This window comes from Pocillopora damicornis, chromosome 1 (genome assembly GCF_964200805.1).
Source record: "Pocillopora damicornis chromosome 1, jaPocDami1.2, whole genome shotgun sequence".
Lineage (NCBI taxonomy): Eukaryota > Metazoa > Cnidaria > Anthozoa > Scleractinia > Pocilloporidae > Pocillopora > Pocillopora damicornis.
In genome coordinates, this window is record NC_142670.1 from 36,884,933 (window position 1) to 36,907,640 (window position 22,708).

A 22,708-nucleotide genomic window follows, 5' to 3' on the forward strand; every position below is an offset into this window, starting at 1 on the left:
AGGGCTCGCTTCGTGAATTTTTGCTTGCTAAATGCTCGTTCAATTAACAACAAGACTACTATCATCAAGGACTTTGTCGTCGAAAATAATATTGATCTTCTTGGCTTGACAGAAACATGGCTTCAATCAGATGCTGACAATGAATTAATTATTCGTGATTTATGTCCTTCAGGTTATTCATTTCATCATGTTCCTAGACCTGGTTCTACTCGTGGAGGAGGAGTTGGCTTGTTATTTCGATCATCTTTCAACTTAAAGTTGCAGCCGCTCAAGAAGTTTTTGTCCTTTGAATATATGGATTTGTTATTGTCAAGTACAGTCGGTTTAAAACTCAGAGTTATTATTGTTTATCGCCCACCTCCCTCGACCTTGAATGGTTTAACACCCTCATTGTTCCTTGATGAGTTTTCTACGTTCCTGGAGCACTATATCGCTGATCCTGGTGGAATATTATTAGTTGGTGATTTTAATATACATGTTGACACCTGTTCTTCCCAACACTCAACTGAATTTCTTCAATTGTTGGATTCTTTCAATCTTACTCAACATACACATGGCTCAACGCATAAAGATCGACACACCTTAGATCTTGTGATTACAAGATCTGATGATAGTATTGTTTCGAATTTAACAATTGGTTCTCCTTTTGTCATCTCTGATCATGCTGCTGTTCACTTCCAGCTCTCGCTTAATAAGCCGCCGCTCGACAAGAAGATTATTTCATTCAGAAAGCTTCGATCTATTGATTTTGATAATTTCTGTGCTGATGTTATGAATTCGAGCCTTCCTGATCTTTTTGCCTCGTCATCGTCATCCTTGGATTATTTGATTGATCAATATAACAGAGTCCTTACTACCATACTTGAGACTCATGCTCCACTGCAAAAAAAGTTAGTTACTTTGCGTCCCGCTGCACCTTGGTATTCTGAGGAGATAAATAATTTAAAGAGATCCCGTAGAAAACTTGAACGACGCTGGCGAATGACCAAACTTCCTTCTGATCGTAAGTTGTTTATTGAGGGATGTGATGCTGTCAACAACTTAATTCGTGATTCCAAGAAGAATTATTTCGCATCATTAATCAATGAGAATCAGTCAAATTATAAACAGCTTTTTAAGATAATTGATAAACTACTACAAAGGAAAACAGATATTCAATATCCCCCCTGCAAATCGCCCACTGATCTTGCTAACAAGTTTATTAAGTACTTCACTACAAAGATAGATAGAATACGGGGTCATATAACGACTGCTGCTTTCCCTCATCGAGATACAGTTGCTGTTGTTGACAACGCCTGTCCATATTCTTTTGATATTTTCAAAATGGTAACAGCGGATGAAGTTCATACATGTATCATGAATCTGGCTGCTAAGTCATGTGCTCTTGATCCTCTTCCTGGTTATGTTACAAGAAATGCACTTAGTGTTCTGTTGCATTTCATTTCCAAAATCATAAATATCTCATTGGAATCTGGTCAGATGCCTTCGCAACTCAAGGTTGCAATGTTACGCCCGCTCCTTAAGAAATCTTCTTTGGATCATACTCAATTCTGCAATTATCGTCCTGTATCGAATCTTTCATTTATTAGCAAAGCAATTGAAAAATTGGTAGCTAATCAACTTATCTCCTACATTAACGATTATGAGTTAAATGAGACATTCCAGTCGGCGTACAAGAAATATCACAGTGCTGAAACTGCACTTATTCGTGTTCACAATGATATTCTTTCTGCCATTGATAATCGTCGAATCGTAATTTTACTGTTGTTAGACCTTTCCGCTGCCTTCGATACAGTCGATCATACCATCCTCCTCTCTCGTTTACGTGTACGGTTTGGGATAGCTGGGAAGCCTCTATTATGGTTGCAATCTTATTTATCGAATCGCACGCAATATGTCTCCGTTGATGGTGGTACTTCGACGAAACATGACCTTAAATGTGGAGTGCCACAAGGATCTGTCTTGGGACCCATTTTGTATTTGCTTTATACTTCACCGCTTTCAGATATCGTAAAGAAATTTAACCTGAGCTATCATTTTTATGCTGACGACTCACAGCTTTACTTGTCTTTCCAACCAACCGTACTGGGTGATAGGGATCTAGCGGTTTCTAGCATCGAGAGCTGTGTGGATGAAATCAGTCATTGGATGATGGTTAATCGTCTTAAATTAAATAAAGACAAAACTGAATTATTGGTAATTTCCGCTAAACATCTTCCAAGACCACTCCTTCACGAAATTTCAGTTGCTGGTGAGACTATCCCTTCCGTGCAAAAGGCGAGGAATATCGGCACTATGTTCGACAGCCATTTTTGCTTTAAGGATCATATTACTGACATTTGTAAATCTTCATTTTATCATTTGCGAAATATTAGCTATATCAGGAAATATCTTTCAGCGACCACTACTGAATTGCTGGTTCATATGTTTGTATCTTCGAAGCTGGATTACTGTAATTCCCTTTTGTATGGCCTACCAGCCTACGCTATAAAAAGGCTACAACACGTCCAGAATGCCGCGGCGCGCCTCGTCACACTTACAAAAACGCATGATCACATTACGCCTGTTCTTTTCAATCTTCATTGGCTTCCCGTTAACCAACGTATTATTTTTAAGATTTTACTTATAACCTACAAGGCACTTAACAACCTGGCACCGTCGTACATTTGTGATCTGCTTACATCTTACACCCCATCGCGTCAACTACGCTCATCATTCAAGCACCTTCTGGTTTCTCCATCCTATAACTTGAAAACATATGGCGCAAGATCCTTCTCTGTAGCAGCACCATCATTATGGAATGCTTTGCCAAGTGAAATTAGAAATGCTCAGTCTGTGTCTGTTTTTAAACGTAGATTAAAAACTTTACTCTTTAGAAAAGCCTTTTATAATTAATATTAGCTGTCTTAAGTGTTAATGTTTAAGTTTTTTTTTGTTTTTTTTGTTTTTTTTGTTTTTTTTTTGTAGGCGCTGTTGAACAGTAGGATACTGGCGTGGTATAAATCTTTTATTATTATTATTATTATTATTATTATTATTATTTATAATTAATATTAGCTGTCTTAAGTGTTAATTTTCAAGTTTTTTTCTTGTAGGCGCCTTTGAACAGTAGGATACTGGCGCGGTATAAATCTTTTATTATTATTATTATTAAAAGCAATTGAGCTGTTCTAAAATTTTCCTTCCGCCATTCATTATTTACGCTTGCCGCCATTAATTTGGAAACACCCCAGTGAACCCACCCCTTATTGCTTCTATGAAGCTGCAACGTTTGGACAACCGGGGGCCCATTACTTGGGACAACTTATTTTTCAAACGAATATTTATCGAAAATAAAAGTGATAGTTCGGTGAAAGTATGGCTTAATAAGCACACCCTTCTCTCCAGATATGCCCTTGGATTAAAACTGTCAGCGAGGTTTGCAAGGATCATGCAGGAGGTCAGTAAAAAAAATCTTGATTTAAAGTCTGATTAGTCCAACATTTTCATTTTCTTCTGTGATTGGTGTAAGATATCCAAATGTTGCGATATGATTGATGCGAGATACATACCCAGATGCGTCGATCTGATTAGTGCGTGCAACATACCACTCTACGCGCTAACATAGAACTTTTACTTTTTTACCGAAAAAAAAACCTTAAAAGCAAAACTAGAGGAGCAATTTTTGTATGCTATCATAGAAATTTCGGCCATCATATGCGTTAATATTTTCACAGCATCCTTCTTTATTTCAAAGATTTGACCCGTTTTGAGGTTGCGTTTATTCCAGCCTCGTTTTCATGTAAATAGTGATGGAAGAGACAAAGACACCAGCACTAATATTGTCTATTTTCTGGAGTTTTACGCATCCAAATGTTTTTTTTAGCATAATTCGAAAGTACGTGATTTCTCTGTTGGCACATAAGATGAAAAGCCTGAATAAGACCTTTACCCTAGTCTCAGCAGGATTTGAAACATGTCAGGATCGACAAAGGAGACTGCTTTTTGACGAAAAAAATGGTCATGTGACAATCACGTGACATGCTGTCGTACCACGTGAACACTCAAATTGTAGGCAGATACATGATCATCATTTTTCCAGAAGGGTTGGGGGCACTTCAGTGAAAGAAGATAAAATTTGAGATCAATTTTCGTTTGAGCCTCGTTTCCATGCTGAGTTCCACATCATGGTATAAAGCTCCATTTATCTCGTTAGCGGTACCACAATTCGGGACTACATAGTATCTTATCTTAAAGAACAGGTATTTGTTTATCAGAATCAGCTCTCGAACCTTTTCTGTGGGTGGGTTGAACCAACTCGTTAAATAAGGCTTTTTCAGAAAATAGCCCCATGACTATAGTGGCTCGATACGATCGCACGATTGTTATCTGAAAAGGTGGGTTAGAAACAGTTTTTTTTACAGTTTTTATGTGTTGGAATCTTGGGTTTCCAGCAACTGCATCTGTAATATTCATAGGCCCAAAAAGAAAACACCGTGGGAAAGATTACCAAAAGGCGATAGATTCGAATGTTTACCCATGCTCAGATATAGATCTTGGCCAAGTTCTATTCCGTCACGTATAGATATCTTTGGTTAAGGTTTATTGCAGATACAGCAGAGTTTCAGCTTGCTTTTCATAGTAAAATCACGTAGGACTATATTTTTGAGGTAACTTACTTTAGACGAATAATTTTGATTTTCTCTCTGTTAGAGGAACGGAAGTAAACGCAGTCTCTTCCGCAATCGTTATTCAGTCTCACCACGCTGCGCGCTCTCTCTTTAACGGGGAATAGATGGCGTTGTGTGACGAGACGAAACAACTGCTGCAAGGGGAGAAAATAGACCACAACATACCTGTGTGAGCTCAGACAGGTTTTTTTCTTTCTCTTAAGGTGAAGCAATGCGATGTTTTCGTCCGTTTGAAAGTTATGCTCTTTTTCTGTTGCAAAAATAAAAACATTAGGTGCACGAAGTGTCTCATCTAACCCCCCCCCCCCCCCCCCCCCGCCAAAAGTATAACTCTTGTTCCTACGCATGTCTAAGTTTTGTTTATGCGAATGTCTGCATATAACTTTCTCAATTTTCTTTCAGATTTGTATGCTTAACACTAGTGTGGGTATGTTCATGTTTGCTGCTTTGGCTCGGGAACTTAAGAAGTGGCTTTTAATCTAGTTGGAAACCCAAGACGGCTTAGATCTATTGTTTGCTATGTGTTATTCCGCTTTCTTCACCATACGAGGTCGCCGACACCTTCTTAAAACGACACTCAAAATTGTTTGCGTTCTTGCAGTGGGGTTTGTGTTGAACCGAATTAGGCAAAGTAAGTAGCAGCATTTATCTAGAGTTTAACAGTAGCGATATGAAGAAAGATTCTCGTATAATTCCATACTTTTCTTAAACAAAGCCCACGTCCCTCACTCTGAAGAAAGATTCTCGTATAATTCCATACTTTTCTTAAACAAAGCCCACGTCCCTCACTCTGAAGAAAGATTCTCGTATAATTCCATACTTTTCTTAAACAAAGCCCACGTCCCTCACTCTACTCTCTTACTCAAGTTTTAAATATTAAAAAATTGTAGCTCGTTTTGTGATTCATACGGCAGGATAAATTAAAAATAACTTCATTCAAAATGTTGTTGTTGTTATTTTATCTAAGAATTGTATGCACAATGAATAATAGGGTTACACGGAGATCTTTCCTTACATTATCAGGCACGCCAAAGTATGTGCTTTGCAAAAATCATTCATAGTTAGTTACCTCAAAAATAAATTTGCATCGTGTTGGATAATTTGTTTTGAACGAGATAGATTTTAAAACAGCAAAGAAAGACGAGCGCAAATTTGGAGAAATACAGCGATTGAATGTTGGAATAAGATCTTTCTTCATATGAAATATTTTAAGATAGTGTTGTTACGCATTGAGCACTACAAGAAACATCGTTTTAATGAATACAGGTGCTTCAAATAATCTTCTCTTGTTTACGTTATGCAACACTCTCAAATTAAAGCAAGCGTATAGGATAGACATCCAAACAAACATAAACATGTGTAGCTGCCATGCAAGGGTATTTCTTTTTAGCTGGGTAGGTCGAAATTGGACTTTGTATTCTGGGCCCACTTGTTCAACCACTGATTAGCGTTAACCAAAGGTTAAATTTTATTCTGGGTTTCTTTATTTCCTTTGTGCAAAAGCCTGTTTGGGATAATTGTCTCCATTCTCTTTTGAGCTTGCAGTCACAAGATTGTAGACAAAAAAATTACACTGGGTCTTTTTTTAAAACTTTCAGAACTGAAATAAAATTTCACACTAATCCTGGGTTATCTTAACCCAGCTTTGAACAACCCAGCCCTGATGTTTTCAAAACTTTAACTAAAACAAAAATATTGCATTACTTCACTTTGAGAGAAAGAGAAAAATCATAATTTATCTAAACTCATGCAGGTATTTTATGGTCTGTTGTCTTTATTGTCTAAAGACTTATAAGCAAAAATAAAATGCATCGGTGCCATGCTCACTGTAATCTCATTTGAAGCTGTTGTTTGGTCTCAATCAACACCCCCATTCCCTGTTGGAGAGAGAGCGCATATGAGACCGAATCATGGTAGTGAAAGAGAGTACGCTTACTGCCATTCCTCTAACAGAGAGAAAATAAAAAATTCTACATAACTTTGTTAAGAAAAGCAAACTGAAACTGTTGTATCTCCAATAGACCCTTAAACAAAAAGATATTGAGATCTCGTATAAGGGAAGATACACTGAGCAAAAGGAAAGGATAATATTTCAAAGAGGGCTCCTTGATTGGTTGTTGCCCATCTGGACTTTGCGAACACGTCACTCTACACACTAACATAATGTTATTAATTTTTTTTAAATTACTCAAAATGATAATAACAGTCCTGATTATGAAATTAATGATAATATAGCTATGTATTAATGTAATGATAATTATAAATTATTAGATATTGATAAAAATAATAATATCAATTTGATAATGATGATAATATTAATAGTGAACAATGTAGAGACATTGGGAGTCTGATCTCTTATTTGTCAATAAGTGATCATTTTACAGCCTTTTATCTTTTCCCTTTTGGTAAATTCAAGATTTATGAAGAAAAACAGCGATGAAAATTTTTTACATAAAATGTCAAAAATTATTCATCCTATATACATATTCTCACTCAAAAGGTCTTTTTAATAGCAAGAATATGTATGTAGAATAAATAGTGATAGAACAATAATAATGGTAAAAATAATAGTTTGGAATAGCTGGGAAAAAGTTTCCTTACTAGGAATAAACTGACTCTTAATAATCTGTTCCACCTCACTTCCTCCCAAGTATGTTTGTTGTTTTTTTTTCTTATTACTTATATTGTCACTTATATTTTTTACAGATGGTCACCAGCATTATGATCAAAAACAATCTAGGAGTATGTATTTAAAAAGTGTTGACTTCACAGTGGCCTTTGGCCGTCTGCTTCAACCTTTTCTGGACAACTCTTCAGAGACTGGAGGCAAAATAAAAGAAAAGAGAACTAGTCACTCTGCTGATACTGAGAGGAAAAACTCCTTGGTGGGAATTAGTCAAGAAGAAATCAACTTCATGGCTGAATATATTCAAGTCCACTTTGAATTTCTATCAAAGACAAAAGCAGTGATTACAATTTCTAATAATGGTGCTAAAACTATCAGGAACCATGGATGGACTATATACTTTTCCTTGAATGTGTGGTTTCACCCACATTTACAACAAGTTGGTGTTCAGGAACATAACACCCTTACTTTTGGACATGTTGTGGGACATGTGTATAAGATTGAACCTGTTAATTATAGCAATTCCTTTTTACCTGGAGCTTCCCTCAAATGCTCAATTACAGCATTACCAATTTTTCTTTGGTCTCGCTATATAGTCTCACCCAATTGGTATGTTGCTTCCAATGGTCTAGAGCCAAGAACAATAATTGCTACAGCTAATGAAGACCTCTCTTTTGTTTCTACATCTGATCCATTGAGTAGCATTCGCCCTGGTGTGGATGGTTCAAAAGATTTGGGACATGCCCCTTTAGCGGTTATTCCTTCACCATCCGAAGTATCAAGAAATAAGTACCCTCGGTCAGTCTCTATTAACAAGGAATGGACAGTGTCTGGAGACAAGCAGTTACAGAACGAATTGAAATTTTTGTCAGGTGGTTTTTAAGCATTAAATATCTAGTAATTAACTCTTAACTGCTAGACAGCCAGTCAGTAAGTTGGTAAGTCAGCCAGTCAGTCATTTAGCTTGTCAGCCAGTCAGACAGTCTGTCAGTCTGTCAGTCAGTTAATCTGCCAGTCAGCCAGTCAGCCAATCAATTAGCCAGTCACTTCAATCAGCTAGTCAGCCAGTCTGTTCAATCAATCAGTCAGTCTGTCAGTCAGACAGCCAGTCTGTTAATCAGCCAGGTAGTCAGTTAGTAGGACAGTCAGTCAGCTAGTTCTTCTGTCAGATAGTTAGCCAGTAAGTCAATCAGAAAGTCAGACAGTCAATAAACTAATCATGCGCTTGTCAGTCAGCTAGTCATTAAGGCAGTAAGTCAGTTTGTCAGAGAATCAATTGGTAAGTCAGCAGTCAGACACATTAACACATATACACACACAGACAAACAGTTGGTCAGTCATTTAGTTTCCTATATCAGGAGCCCAATGGGCTCCTGCCAATATCTAATAAGCTATGAATGCAAAGTTGCTATGCTCAGTAAAACAACACTGCTTTTATAAAATGCATGTAGGAAGGTATAAGTAAGTATTTAGGACTAGTAGAGACATTTCTTTTTGATAATGATGATGATAAATGAATAATTTTTTTTCGCTTTTTTTTTCCCTAGATAACCTTGGATTAAAAGTATCTCCGTCCTTCGATCCAAGTTCAAAAACCATTTTATTGACTCTGGCACCAACAGCTTTGCAATCAGACCAGGGTCGGTTTTCCTCCACTGCAAACGATTCATACAGTCTTGAAATAGATGATTCCAAGGAATTGATCTCCATAACTGGCCAAGGCGCTAGTGGGGTGTTTTACGGTATTCAGACTCTGTTGGCACTCGTGAACGGAAGTGGCCAAATTACAGCGGTTTCTATCAAAGACTCTCCTCGTTTTTCGTACCGCGGGTTCATGGTGGACGTTGCTCGTAATTTTCAACCTAAGCAGGAAATAATGAAGGTGCTGGACGTCATGGCAATGTATAAGATGAACAAGTTTCATTTTCATTTGTCGGACAGCGAGGGATGGAGACTAGAAATTCCTGGACTCGAAGAGTTAACAACAGTAAGGGAAATTAATTTGGCACTTTTTTTTATTGATGTGGGAATGAAGTTATTTTGGAAGGATTCTATCCGTCTGCGTGGGTTTTTTTGTGTGTGTGTTCGTCCATCGGTCAGTTTTTTTTTTGCTATCTGTCATGTTACCGTTACGTTACTCGCTCATGATTACATCACTTTCTAAAGTTCCCGTGGTGTGGATAAAATAAGTTCATCATAGCTGCCCGTGTGTTTATTGTTCATTAATCTAGACAGTATGCTACTTAACATCTGTACTGTAAGTTTTGGAATTCTTTTCCAGATTGGATCAAGGAGATGCTTCGATTTGCAAGAGAAGAAATGCATTATGACACAACTCGGCTCAGGCGTCGATACGAGCACCTCGGGCACCGGACACTACTCTACTGAAGACTATCGGGAAATACTTCGTCACGCAGCAGAACGCCACATTCAAGTAATTCCAGAGTTCGACTTACCGGGTCACGGTCACGCAGCTGTGAAAAGCATGAGAGCTCGTTTCGACCGACTTGTACAGGAAGTGGGGAAAGAAGAGGAAGGGAAGAGATTTCTTCTCAGTGATTTTAATGACAAATCTTCGTATACCACCATGCAAGGTTTTAGTGATGACGCCGTTAATCCTTGTTTAAGTTCTACTTACTCATTTCTCGATTTCATTTTATCAACTTTATCTCGTCTCCATAGTGACATACAGCCGCTGACCTTTTATCACTTTGGAGGCGACGAGGTTCCTAATGGGGCCTGGGTGGACTCCCCAGAGTGTCAGAAGATGGAACATAGGTTAACCAAACGATACTTGATGAACATTTTTGTGGAACGTCTTTCCCGTATCACACTTAAGCACGGTCTAGATATTGGAGGCTGGAGCGATTCATTTACCAACATTGCCGACGGGGACTGGGGCATCGGGTTGAATAGGAATATAATTAAGAATAAAAACGCTGTGGCGTATTTTTGGGGAGCTGATTTTGAAGATGAAAGGATTTCAAGACTTGTAAGAGGTGGCTACAAGGTAATAACCCTGTTTTTTTACTCAGTTCAGGTAATATTCTCGTAATTTCGATTCTCTTGAAGATACCCGCGCAAACGTCGATCGCCCAGGGACCAGTTCAGGGGGGGTGGGGGTGGGGGGTTTTGGGACGGAGGGAGAATCAGCCGTTGCCAATAGAGTATAAAGGGTAGAATATTGAAATTGTCTGCCAATAAGGGGGGGATGATACGAATGTTGCAGTGCCCCATGTGAGGGGGGGGGAAGGGGGTAAACAGTTAAATTCTATCATGACATTACCAAATCAGTCTGATATGCTTTTTGCTCATCAGTCAGATTTCCAGGATTGGACTCAATAAGCGCTTTCTGGCAATTTTTATGGCTACCTTATCATAATTTCATCTCATCTATTTTCTCAGGTCGTGTTGACCCCCGCAAGGTTTCTCTACTTTGATCATTCACAAGAACATGACTTTAATGAACGGGGCTTAAACTGGGCAGAAAAATATACTGACATCAAAAAGACATTTGGATACTCACCGCCTGGCAATCAGAACATTCTTGGTAACGTAGTTTCTTTTCCTTCGACCCTAACATCTACAGACAACTATGGAACCACCATTTCATTGTCACGAGAGCGTATGTAGGATTTCCACCAGGAGGGGAGAAAGTCCCTTCTTTATTCTTATTGACATTTAGGAGCATAATCAAGTTGTTAAAAATTATTCCTTACCGGTGGAATAAGGAGGGTGGGGTGGGTGACACCTGCATTCCGAGAGCCCTCTTGGCTGCGCCCTTCGGTCCGTGTACGACGAAGATAACTCGACACAAATTAGTTTCACTTTTTAAACTGCCTTTTCGGTATACGTTTTCTTCTTATTTTGTAAAAAGCGAATCGTGCTGTAATGAAGAATGGAGAGTCAAGCTGTTATTTGTGGAAACAATCGTTCTTCAAAGTGTTTCCAAGTTCGTTAGCGACAAAGTGTTGGTCTTTTGAATGCCTCACACGTGCGAGCTAGCTTTTCGCGAAGGTATGCCTGCATGAAGCATGTTTTGTTAGTGTGCCACGCATGTTTAGTCATAGGTGGGATCACATTGGCCAATAGTATTTAAAGAAATTTCAAGAAAAAATTAAGCCAGCCTTTGTTTCACATGTAGGATTGGAAGGAACCATGTGGGGTGAATTGATCCGTACCGCTGACCAGATGCACAGCATGATTTTTCCTCGACTATTGGCTGCGGCTGAACGCGCGTGGCATAAAGGATCTTGGGAAGACCTAGGGGGCGAGGAAAGGCAAAAGCAACTAGAAGAAGACTGGGTCAACTTTGCCAACACGCTCGGTCACAAGGAACTGGTTCGACTTGATAAGATGGATGTACCGTACCGTGTACCACCTCCAGTGGCGAGGTTTGTATAAATAAGACTTCTCGTTAAGGTACACATGCTTCTACCCAGTACCAGTGTAGATCTGTACATAAGCTTAATGAAATTTGCGCAAAAATTCATGTGGCCCTCTTTATTCGTTTCTAGAGTTGTCTGCAAAGCTGCTTGCAATAAGTTACACGTGACAACTGAGCTGCCTGGCCTTAAAGTTGAATACTCCAAAGATGATGGTCTAACGTGGGATGACGTCAAACCGGAAACGGAAGTGAACGAAAAGATAAAGCTCAGGACCAGGTAGAATTGCTTCTTTGCGTGGTCTTTAGACAAAACTGAGCCACTTTGGCCTTTTTATTCATTTTGTGATCGGCCTCCAGGTGGGTCAGCCCAGAATTGATTTGAAATTTAACAGTGAACTTTTTTTTTTTTGATAATGAAGATCGGCCGACCAAAACCGGTTTAGCAGAGTGATCTACTTAGACCCGTTTAAAAGCTAAAGGGAAAAGTTACCACAGTGATGCTGCGTTGATGGTGCCAATTCTGGAGGACCTTACAACACTCTCCTTTCACTAGATCTCGTTTATCTCGGTTAGCGGAGACACCTTTGTCGTTGCTTCAAGACTGAGCAAGTACCAGCTTGAAAAGAAACACAAATATATTTAGGGTTAGGCATAATCAGCACCGACTGATATGGATGACAGAAGAACTGCCCACGCATTTGAGGAAAACGCACTGAAAGGGAGGAATGAAAAGCAAGAGGCCCGCGATGCAAATCTTGGAAGAGCACAAAACACGGATAGATCGAAGTTGTCCTGTTTGAGTTTTGAGTTTTCAAAAGAATGAAGATTAATTTAAATGCATTCTGCTTTCTGCACTCCGACTATTTTTGGACTTTTTGTAAGACCCTCCATCAGGATCCTTTATGAGTATTTTGCATACTATTTTGTGTGTCTCTCTGTTTCGTCGAGATATTCTATAATCGTTCATCAAGTTAATTCATCCGCTAACGAGATACGTTATAGTGATGTCATAATACTAATGTAAGTCATTTGTCAGCTGTGGGCCTAGCCGACTCACTGGGTAAATATCAAATCGTTTCGTATACTTTATTATCTGAGCATTTCATAACAATGTAACTTCCTAATTAATTTAACAATAAGAACGCAGTTCTTATTGTCTGGCAGTAAAGTCGTCAATAAAGATGTTTGATAACAGTGAACGAAAAACCCACAACTGACGAAACACTCTCGATATTTTAGGGTAGGGAGGGAAGGAAAGTGGAGTACGAAAATCATCGTTCCAGTTTCGTTCGCCTTATTTATCATTGCACAGCTCCTTTTTCTTTACTGATCGTCATGAAGCATCCTGAGGTAAAGGTGCAAATCTTTCATCTTCATCGTTTGATTGCGGTGTAAAAAATTTATTATATTGGCGTTCCTTGTGCCTTAAAGACTTATAAAAGCGAGATCAAATTGTAATTTAAAAGTGACGTTTTCCTTCAAATCGTGGATTGTAAATTGAAAAATCTGTCAGATTTCACGCCTAACAAAAATTTGTCCAACTCAGAGGCGCCCTTGAAGATTGGAAGGGCTTGACAAATTTTTGTAGGATGAAAAATCAGCGGTGCACTGGAACTGATGGCAGATTTCTGCGCAAAATAAACAAGAATTTGCCTAGTGCGACTGGCCTCATAGGGTACTTCCTCAGTCACGCGAGGTAGCCGCTTTCTTACCAGTCACGCAATAATCGTCAACTTAATTTTTTTTTAGTTTCAGGAAAAAAAACTGGCTCGGCTCGCACAGTTTTTCTTTAAGTGCGCGGTGTTCTCGAAGTTTTCCTTGCAATTGTTTTTATAGGAATTTTTTACCTTTTCCTTCCCTTTAATAAGTAAAACGCCATTTCGACCGGCCATAATTTAGGAGATGAAATCGTGAGCAGGACAATGCCTTATGCATATTTCAGACCACAACAAAACTTCGCTCTAACAATAATAAGTTTGAAAGGGACTGGGCTTAGTTACTTGCACATCGACACCATGAGGCTTCATGTCTCTCACTGAAACGGGGAATGGACCGAAGGAATCAGTTCTGTAATTGGGCTGCAATATGCCGTCTAGGGTATCAATCCTATCTGTGATGGTCCGAGAATCGAAAGGCGCCTTTAAATGGGTTCCTCGTAAAATCAGGAGATCGATTCTTTTCGTTTTAACCGCAGTTCTGTTTGTCGTGACCGCTAGATATTTCTTCGGAAAAGGTAAGCGATTAGTAAATTACCTAGTAAAGTTGAGAAGCTAGCAAGCAGCCTTAATTGAGAGACACGTATTTCCAATTTTCGACAATTTTCCTTCTCAGTGTCATCTTATTTGTAGAAATGTAATATCGCTTACCGCCTCATTTGCATTTTGGGCACTCGAACAGACAAAAACAAATTTGAAGAATCCAAATTCATATCCTTTCTTCCACTAAACGAGTATTCAATAAACATATTAAGCGAAAGTTAAGTAGAAGAAATAGGGAAATTAAGGATTTTATACAAATTTTGTTTTCGTGACAACGTTGAAAACGTTTTAAATCCCTTATTAATGTTTACGTGAGGCTTTATGATGTTGTCGCAGACCTTTTATTTCAAGTTTTCTTCCCGTCTACGTCACGGCAGAGTCCTTGCCGGTAATGTTCACTGTTTTCGGAACTTACAACCTCTTTATATTAGGGGCGGAAACTGAAACCAGCGGGTCTCGCAAAATTTTTATTGCGCACTTTCAGAATATCGTTTACTTATGTTTACGTTGATTCTCGGAGTCTCTCATTTCTCTTTAAAATCCTCAAAGTTTAGAGTTGTTCCTCCACCTGAATCATGCAATGTGATCGAGGAAACGATGATGATGGTAGGAGTTGCATGGCTAAAATTATGAAATTTTTAAACGAGGTATCGGCGTCAATACATTCTCTTTGACTTCACAGAGTACGTGGGAACTTCCTGAACAAAAGATAAATCGAGACGTATTCGTAATCTTTTCGTTGAAGCCTTTTCAATATTTTGAACTTACAATCGTTGTCATGCAGACGGAAACACCTCACGCATGTCACGCAATTTGTTTTCCTTAGGAGTTACTTTATGCAATGACTGTTCAAAGAGCTTTTTTTAAGCAGAATCCGAAAGTTGCTGTTGATAATAATACATATTTGATCATTTATAGTAAATTTGTGAAAGCTAAATGTCTAACTACGAGCGAAAGACCTTATTTAATTACGTGAAAAAAGAAATGATCTGTGAACGAAAGAACGATCTGTGGCTAATACGATTAAAAAAATCACGAGCTTTCGACTGCTTGAACTGCTGTCTTCGACCGGTGAAATGTGAAGGCCTTTCACTATTTTCACCTATTTAAGTAGTTCATTTATCTCATATTTCAGATCTACTTTCTCTAATATTTCTACTTTTAGTAATCTTTGTTAGGTCACTTTCTTTGTTTATTAGTCAGATTTTGGTTTCATTATCTTATGGGAATATTTTTTACACTGAAAATCAAGAGCTCTATCATGCGTTCACCATGCTAGTTCTTTTGAGTGCCATCAGCTGCTTAGCAGCTAGCTACTAAGAATGGAGTCAATGGGGCACCTGCTGTATTGAAATTTTTTTGTCAAATTCAATAGGTCTTGTAAGTCTCAATAGTTGGTTAACTGTTGTACCTTTCATGCCCTACAGAGTTTTTTTTTGGGCAAAGGGAACAGGTGGGAGGGGTGTTTAGCTTAGCAGAGTTGGGGGCTGGATTGGTATTGTATGATGGGAAGAATGCATGAGAAGTAATAGCTTTCATTCCAGGTGTATTTTGTGGTTGATGAGTGTGTAGTATTCTGATGAAGTGCTGTAGGGGTTACACAGGATTGGAAGGATCAAGGAAAATATACAGCTAGGAGATAAGTCTACTTATTGGAAGGTCACATGGTTAATTGTGAATAAATAAATAGCGAGGGGGAGATGGTAATTTTTCTTCCTTTCTCCACCCCCCCCCCCAGCTTTCTTGATGTAACCAATCAAATATGACAGCTACAACACTTACTCAGAACTTTTAAAATTTGCTGGCTCCCTTGCTCTGTCATGCAGAATGGTAGAGGGACACAACATGGAAGAGAAGTGTAGAAATGTCACCTCATGCTGGTTGACTGTAGGAAAATGTTAAGGTTTGCAAGGTTACTTGACATCTGGCATGCACTTCATGAAGTCTTTGTTATCTGCCCTAAGCTTTAGCTTAGGCAGATAACTCAGACCTCAGTTTTGATAATTTGTGATAAGTTTTGATAATTTGTGATATCAACCCTAAACTACTCAGATCAATTAATAGAGAGTATTAATGTCAATGCTTGGATATTAACATTTTACTTAGTAAATGTTAAGTAGAATTTTAGTATTGCTATCTTGTTTAGCCCAAAAATTATAACTATTTTTTCAGGCTGATAAAAACATGATATGAACACCATCAATCATACTTTATATTGTGACTATCCAATAGACTATCTTTATTTTATTTTATTTTATTTTTTTTGTATAGAGTCGTCAGTTAGACAAAGAAAACGTCTCTATCATCACAACGTGTTCTGTTCTCTGCGTATCAGATCATGATAAGTGATTTGTAAATATAAAATTGCATCTTTTTTCAGGGGTGAATTTTGTACAATTTACCCCAAAAGTTATTTTCTGAAACAAAGGTTTAACTCCATTCATAGTGAGAATAATGTTCTTATGCGTTACAATACATTATCACTGCGGTGAACCAAGTGTGGCAAGTAAATGAAGCAGCCACGAGAAATTTACATTCAAATTGACAGGTGTGTTTGTGAAATGTGATCTGTTATTGTATTCGTTGTGTTCCTTTGTTCAGACCTGTGCTGCTTCAGGGAAAGCGAAATTGGCAACAAAAAAGATGATAGTATCTTTGTTTTTATTCATGAGTGGGTTTCTGCATGTAGCTGCAGGTTAGTGAGGCTGCCTATGCATTTTCATCCATCTCTAGCTGCCTGCAACTATTCCTGAGAGGTGTTTTGTACCGATATTTTCTTTCGGTTAGACTGTAACGCCAACCGTAAAGATAATGCTCAGCAAACACAAATTGGACGGCAATGCAGCAACCTTCCTTTGTGATTCGGTTGTGCATTTCAGAAAGGCTTAACTGTCGGAAATGTTGCCACCAATTTGCATTTTAGTGAACTGATGAACTATTACTGTGACGCGTAGTTTTTAGCGGATATCAATATGGTGTATGTTGTGTATAGCTTAGTTGGAATACTGTTATATGAGTTTCCTGATGATTTAGGTAGAACATCTGATGGTGAAGTGGAACTGGTTTAGCCCCGAATTTCAATGAGGCGTTATACTTTGTCTAATTCTTCGTTAGTGCATTTCGAAATTTTACCTATTTTGATGTGCTAAAATCACCACCACACGTCAGTGAAGCTGTCAGTTAGGTTGCTATGTAATCTACAGTTTTCCCAAACATCACGCCAAAAAGGAAAAACAATTAATCTTGTGTGCATTTTAACTGGATAAGTGCTTATTTGAATTTGTTAGCTTTTCCAAAATGCTTTCTTCTGTGCGATTATCCGTAGATATTGGTTTCATTTCGTTTCGTTTTTACTTTAAGTCGGAAGAGTTGCACATTTCTTAATGTGATCTGATTAGGATAATTCCACTACTTTTCGATTCTAACCGTCAATTATCAACGATAGGTTTTTTCTGTCCTAGTCTTAAAAAAAATTATGTATTATTTCTTCTTTTTATCATAACTCTGAGAGGAGAAATTCAGAGCATTTCGTCGCTGTGGGTAAGCTTTGTTTTCTTTGTCATGGATTATTGCGTAATGTTCTCGGTCACGCGAACGTCACGATTTCAAGAATATAAGTTTAAGTTTGTGCCAATCTTCGGAGTTCATCTCCGATAATTTCCTTCAATGATGAGTCTCTCCTGTCAAAGTCTCGGACAGAAGTGCGTTAAAAACTCGCTTCTGTCAAATTGTAACAGTATGTATGTTTAGTTAGAAAAGAATCCCTTTGCCTGTAAATTGCTACATTTAGTAATGTCAACAGGTATTTCTAACTTTTTCGGTAAAAATCTCATCGTTTTCTATTACAGTCACGTCGCTATTTTTTGCATCCCATCACAAGTCCCCTCGCGCTCGCATTTTCACATGATGGAACAAACCAAAGGCGTGGGTGCGAACTTGCCAGGCTAGTGTGATTAATACATTAAATATTTTCACCTGTTGTGACCAAATACTTTATTATTTTCTTTATTCTAAGGCTCTGCCCAGAATGAACTCAATCAATTGGCTTCAAACATGGAAATACGGTACGAAGTGCTGAATAACCTGATCAAGGTTCCTAATGGATCAGGTCCCGTATTTCTGGCACAAATTACTCTGACTAACAGAGGGAGTTCACCCATCAAACATGGCAATTGGTCTGTGTACTTCTGTAGTATTCGCATGGTGGAATCACAACATTTGAAGCATAACCCTTCGGGTTATGTAATCCCAGGGGACAGCGGAATCAAATTTACCCATGTTGACGGGTGCCTTACCAAATTCGAGACAACGAGTGACTTTAAAGAGATAACAACCGGCGATTCTCTGACATTCAAATTCAAGGCAGATGCATGGTCCGTTGCGCGTACTGACGTCATGCCAAGTTGGTTTATAACCGCTGAAGGTTTGAGTCCGCGAGTAATTACGAACACAGACGACGAAGAGCTGAATTTTGTTGGAAACTTTGACGCCAAAGAAAAATGGAAGCGTTCCACTAAAGATGTATACAACCCGTACACGCCGAAACAACGTTACGAAAAAGACTTTGTTTCGGATTTAAAGAGTGCCCCCTATGACGTCATTCCAACCCCTGTCTCAGTCACACTGGATGAAGAGGATGGCGTAACTATTACGTCACAATGGACAGTGTACATTCAAACAGGTCTAGAGAACGAAGCTGCCCCTCTGAAAGGTATGGTATTCAGGCTCGCAGAGTCTTGAATTCTTGAGAAAGAAGTAAAATTTCAAACTATTTCTCGAGACGTGGAAAGACTTAGGCAAACGTGAGTGATCGTGATTGAAATTTTTGTTAGTATTGCTCAACTTTCAAGAATCTTTCGTTGCAATTTTCTATAATTTCGAGAACCTATAAATGAGAACCTTTCATAAATTTCATTATTTTTTAGTTTGTTTGTTTGTTTGTTTGTTTGGTTTTGAAGACAAGCTCGGTCTCAAGGTCTCAACTTCTACACCAAGAGACACTAAAGCTATCAAACTCCTCAAAGGAGATGTTTCTGTGCCTGCAAAAGACGGTCAGCAGTTTCCAAGCCCAGATGAGTCGTACAGTCTCGAAGTAGACTCTTCTAAGGAACTCATCGCCATCACAGGCAAGGGCCCAGCGGGTGTATTCTATGGCGTGCAAACCCTTTTGGCGTTAAGGAACTCAAAAGGCAGGGTCCCTAAAGTGTCCATTAAGGATGCACCAAGGTATTCTTATCGCGGTTTACACTTGGATGTGGGCCGTAATTTTGTAGCTAAGGATCACGTGCTCAAGTTATTGGACACCATGGCGATGTACAAGCTTAACAAGTTTCATTTCCATCTCACTGATGATGAAGGATGGAGACTGGAGATTCCTGGATTCCCCGAACTTACAGAGGTGAAAGATAAATGTGCGATGAAGCTTTTAGTAGCAGCCTACACCTTCTTGCATCTGGGCGGGAGGAAAGGGGAAGGGGGGCGATTTAAGTGTATCTTGCAGTCTTGAGTCTAGCACGAGTAACTGATTTGTATTCGTGGGCAACACAAGGGTTCCTCTCTTTGCTCAGGAGGTTAAATGAGTCCTGGCAAACTGTCAGAGAAGCCCTGAGGACCAAAATACTCGATGTTAACCTGCGAGGGATTGGTATCCTATTCAGGTGGAGTTCCAACTTTCTTGGTCACTTGGAATAATTTCCTGGTTAAAAACACCCCTTTAGAAATATCTTAAAAAATCTGCTACATACATTAAAATAATGCCGTGTTTATTTCAGTGAAAAAGTCCGCTGCATATGAGATTAGCTGGTATGGCCATAAACCGATTAAAAACCAGAATTTAAATGTATTATAACTAGTTTTTTATCAACTTTTTGTGTTGTTTTTTCAGGTGGGAGGTCAGCGTTGTTTTGATTTGCAAGGTACCCGGTGCATCTTACCGCAACTCGGCTCAGGCCCCGACTCGTCCAATTCGGGATCAGGCCACTATAGAGTCAACGACTACAAAGAGATACTTGAATACGCAAAAGCTCGACATATTCATGTCATCCCCGAATTTGATATGCCAGGGCACGGGAATGCCGCCATTAAAGCCATGGAGGCACGATATCACAAATTATTAGCCCAGGGAGATAAGGCAGGAGCCGAAAAATATCTCCTATACGACATGAATGACACATCGCAATATCTTTCCGTACAACACTATACAGGCGATGCCATTAATCCCTGCATGGAGTCCACGTACACTTTTGTATCCGATCTAGTTAAAGCTGTCGTTGGCATTCATTACGATACACAGCCGCTGACCATTTTCCACTTCGGCGGAGACGAGGTGGCACATGGTGCTTGGACCAATTCCACCCAGTGTGAGAAACTTGTGCAGAGCCTGGGACTCGCCAAATCTGGAGGTAAAATGGTGGACAAGTTGAAAGAATATTTTGTTCAGCGCGTCTCCAATATAACTGCCGATCACAACCTTGATCTTGCGGGATGGGAAGATGGCCTGATGAGCCATCAAAATGAGCCGTACGATAGGAGGTTGATAAAGAACAATCGAGTGTATGGTTACACATGGAACAATATTTGGGAGTGGGGAAGTGGTAAACGAGCGTATGAACTAGCAAATGCGGGTTATCAGGTAAAGTGATATAATGACAGGGGATACCCCAAACTCGACTATTCCCCCCCCCCCCCATTTCCTTCATTCGCATTTAAACACCCCAGTTGCAGTCGTTATATGCGATCCTGTCGTTGCGAGAATTTTAGTGCCAGCCAAGCAGTGAAGAAACACACAGTTCTGATGAGAGAGTGAAGGGAAAGTCTGGACTCTCAGGACCCTCCTTTGGGATTCATCATCAGCGCATTTTTATTTAGTGTCCCTAAACTTTATCCGTGGAGTTGATCTTTCCCTTGAACCTGGGCTAAGAGGAAAGCCAAATTTTCTTCATCGCTCTTCTATTTGCAACTGTTGATTATTCAATTTTGTAGGTGATCATGTCCCAGGCTACTCACTTGTATTTTGACCACCCTTACGAACCTGACCCGGAAGAGCGTGGATTCTACTGGGCGACGCGCTTCACGGACACTCAAAAAACGTTTGGTTTTCTTCCGGATGACTTATATGGGAATATAGAAACTAAGCGTAGCGGTGAACCGCTGACCAAAGAGGAAGTGTGTGTGAATACTACCGATTGTCCAGACTTGAAGAAAAAAGATAATATTATAGGTAAGTTTGAACTTCCGAGATTCTTCCTGCCACTTGAAGAGTTTCAATAATAAAAGAGTAAACATTACTCAAGATTTATTCGTTTTTTCCAATTGCGGATCTATTTTTGTTGTTTTTGTATGAATTTAGGAATACAAGGCCATCTGTGGACAGAAACAGTAAGAACCTCTGACCAAATGTACTCCATGATATTCCCTCGTTTGTTGGCACTGGCGGAACGTGCTTGGCATAAAGCATCATGGGAAAGGATCGCTGACAAAAAGGAGAGAGATGCCAAAAGGAAAGAGAACTGGAAAGAGTTTGCGAACAAAGTCGGGTACAGGGAACTGGGTCGACTTGACAAGATGGGGGTGGCTTATCATGTGAAACCACCTGGAGTACGGTGAGTAGAGAATCCATGCCAACATAATTTGATCGGAGTGAGTTTGAGGTCCGTGTAACTGTGAAAGGTTTGTGTACGAGACTATTCTTGTCGAGCATAAAGGTACTTCTCGCTCCATGCGTGGTACCGGCAGAGGGATGAGGAGATATTATCATTGAAATTTTCCAGAAAGAGTTCTTAGCGCTAAGCAATATTAGGTTTTCATAGATTATTGTATTATAGGATGTAAAAAGCAATGAGGTTAAGAATTATAAACTGAGTTTTTCCTTAACTCTTGCTATAGCGTTGACGACGGCAAAGTGGAAATCACAAATGCATTTCCAGGACTTAAATTCCAGTATTCAGTTGATGGTGAATCGTGGAAAAATGTTGAAGATGTTTCCAAATTAGGAGGAAAAATTTATCTACGAACAAGGTGAGATTTCATCTTGCTGATGTTGATATGACATACAGATGGGATTATGGAGTCTTCAGGGATTGGGGGGGGGGGTTTGACAATAAGGAGGGGGAGGAAGTTTACACGTATCTTAGAACCCTCTCTCAGTTTTGTTCTTGGTATAACTTACCCTCCCCTCTCCTCTTTCGAAATTGAAGGCTATGGAAAAACGGCTGCATAACATAAAACGTATTCTAAATTTCCGGGAGGATGTTGCTGGTTGTTTTTGTTCTCAGCTGGGACATAAATTTCCATCTTACTTTGCCTCTCATCACCTGTATGTTATTGAAGTTAAGCAAATAATTAATTTTAATCATGTTTTCAATGCTCCTGTTTGATACTTGCAGTTCCGTGGACAGCCGACATCATAGCAGAACAGTTCTGATAAATTTCCCAAATCCTGTGAACTGTTCTCATTTAGTGACTTCGCATCTTTCCATTCTTGTTGGCGTTACCGTAATTGTGCTATTTTGGATGTGGAAGTAGCCATGGAGATCAACTTCTGCCTCATCCCATCCGCAGGAAAAGAACACTCAGAGTATGTCAGAAAATTCTTCTTGTGACAATCAACACAACAGTTTTTTTTATAGACTAATTACGCCCACTGCATCAAACATTTGGTGTGCGTTTTTATGGAAAGTTATCAACTCTCAATTATTAGAAATAAATATTTTCCCCAGGTGTTCCAGTGATTAATTGAATGCTAGATTATTTGAATTTCAAAAGTATC

General features: G+C 39.1%; 2 protein-coding genes across 10 annotated transcripts; both read left to right on the top strand.

Moving 5' to 3' along the window:
- Positions 1-4,133: 4,133 nt before the first annotated feature.
- On the top strand, positions 4,134-12,889 carry LOC113669747 (uncharacterized). 8 transcript variants are annotated; one of them, XM_089209411.1, is made up of 10 exons: positions 4,144-4,376; positions 4,693-4,873; positions 5,073-5,301; positions 7,377-8,168; positions 8,844-9,283; positions 9,578-10,306; positions 10,702-10,846; positions 11,441-11,690; positions 11,814-11,960; positions 12,103-12,889. In XM_089209411.1, the coding sequence occupies exons 3-10, from the start codon at positions 5,190-5,192 to the stop codon at positions 12,158-12,160; spliced, it is 2,673 nt and encodes an 890-aa protein (XP_089065537.1). In that variant the 5' UTR covers positions 4,144-4,376; positions 4,693-4,873; positions 5,073-5,189; the 3' UTR covers positions 12,161-12,889. The 8 variants fall into 8 exon arrangements, with proteins under 8 accessions (XP_089065530.1, XP_089065546.1, XP_089065524.1 ...); XM_089209392.1 differs by having other exon boundaries at positions 4,149-4,241; positions 10,702-10,921; XM_089209417.1 differs by having other exon boundaries at positions 4,149-4,241.
- A 777-nt stretch (positions 12,890-13,666) lies between these two features.
- Positions 13,667-22,661, top strand: LOC113669726 (uncharacterized). Of its 2 annotated transcripts, none has more exons than XM_027185803.2 (8): positions 13,667-13,916; positions 17,957-18,652; positions 18,900-19,339; positions 19,826-20,572; positions 20,923-21,160; positions 21,290-21,542; positions 21,826-21,957; positions 22,326-22,661. In XM_027185803.2, the coding sequence occupies exons 1-8, from the start codon at positions 13,769-13,771 to the stop codon at positions 22,462-22,464; spliced, it is 2,793 nt and encodes a 930-aa protein (XP_027041604.2). In that variant the 5' UTR covers positions 13,667-13,768; the 3' UTR covers positions 22,465-22,661. The 2 variants fall into 2 exon arrangements, with proteins under 2 accessions (XP_027041604.2, XP_089065511.1); XM_089209385.1 differs by lacking the exon at positions 13,667-13,916 and adding an exon at positions 16,500-16,636.
- Positions 22,662-22,708: the final 47 nt, after the last annotated feature.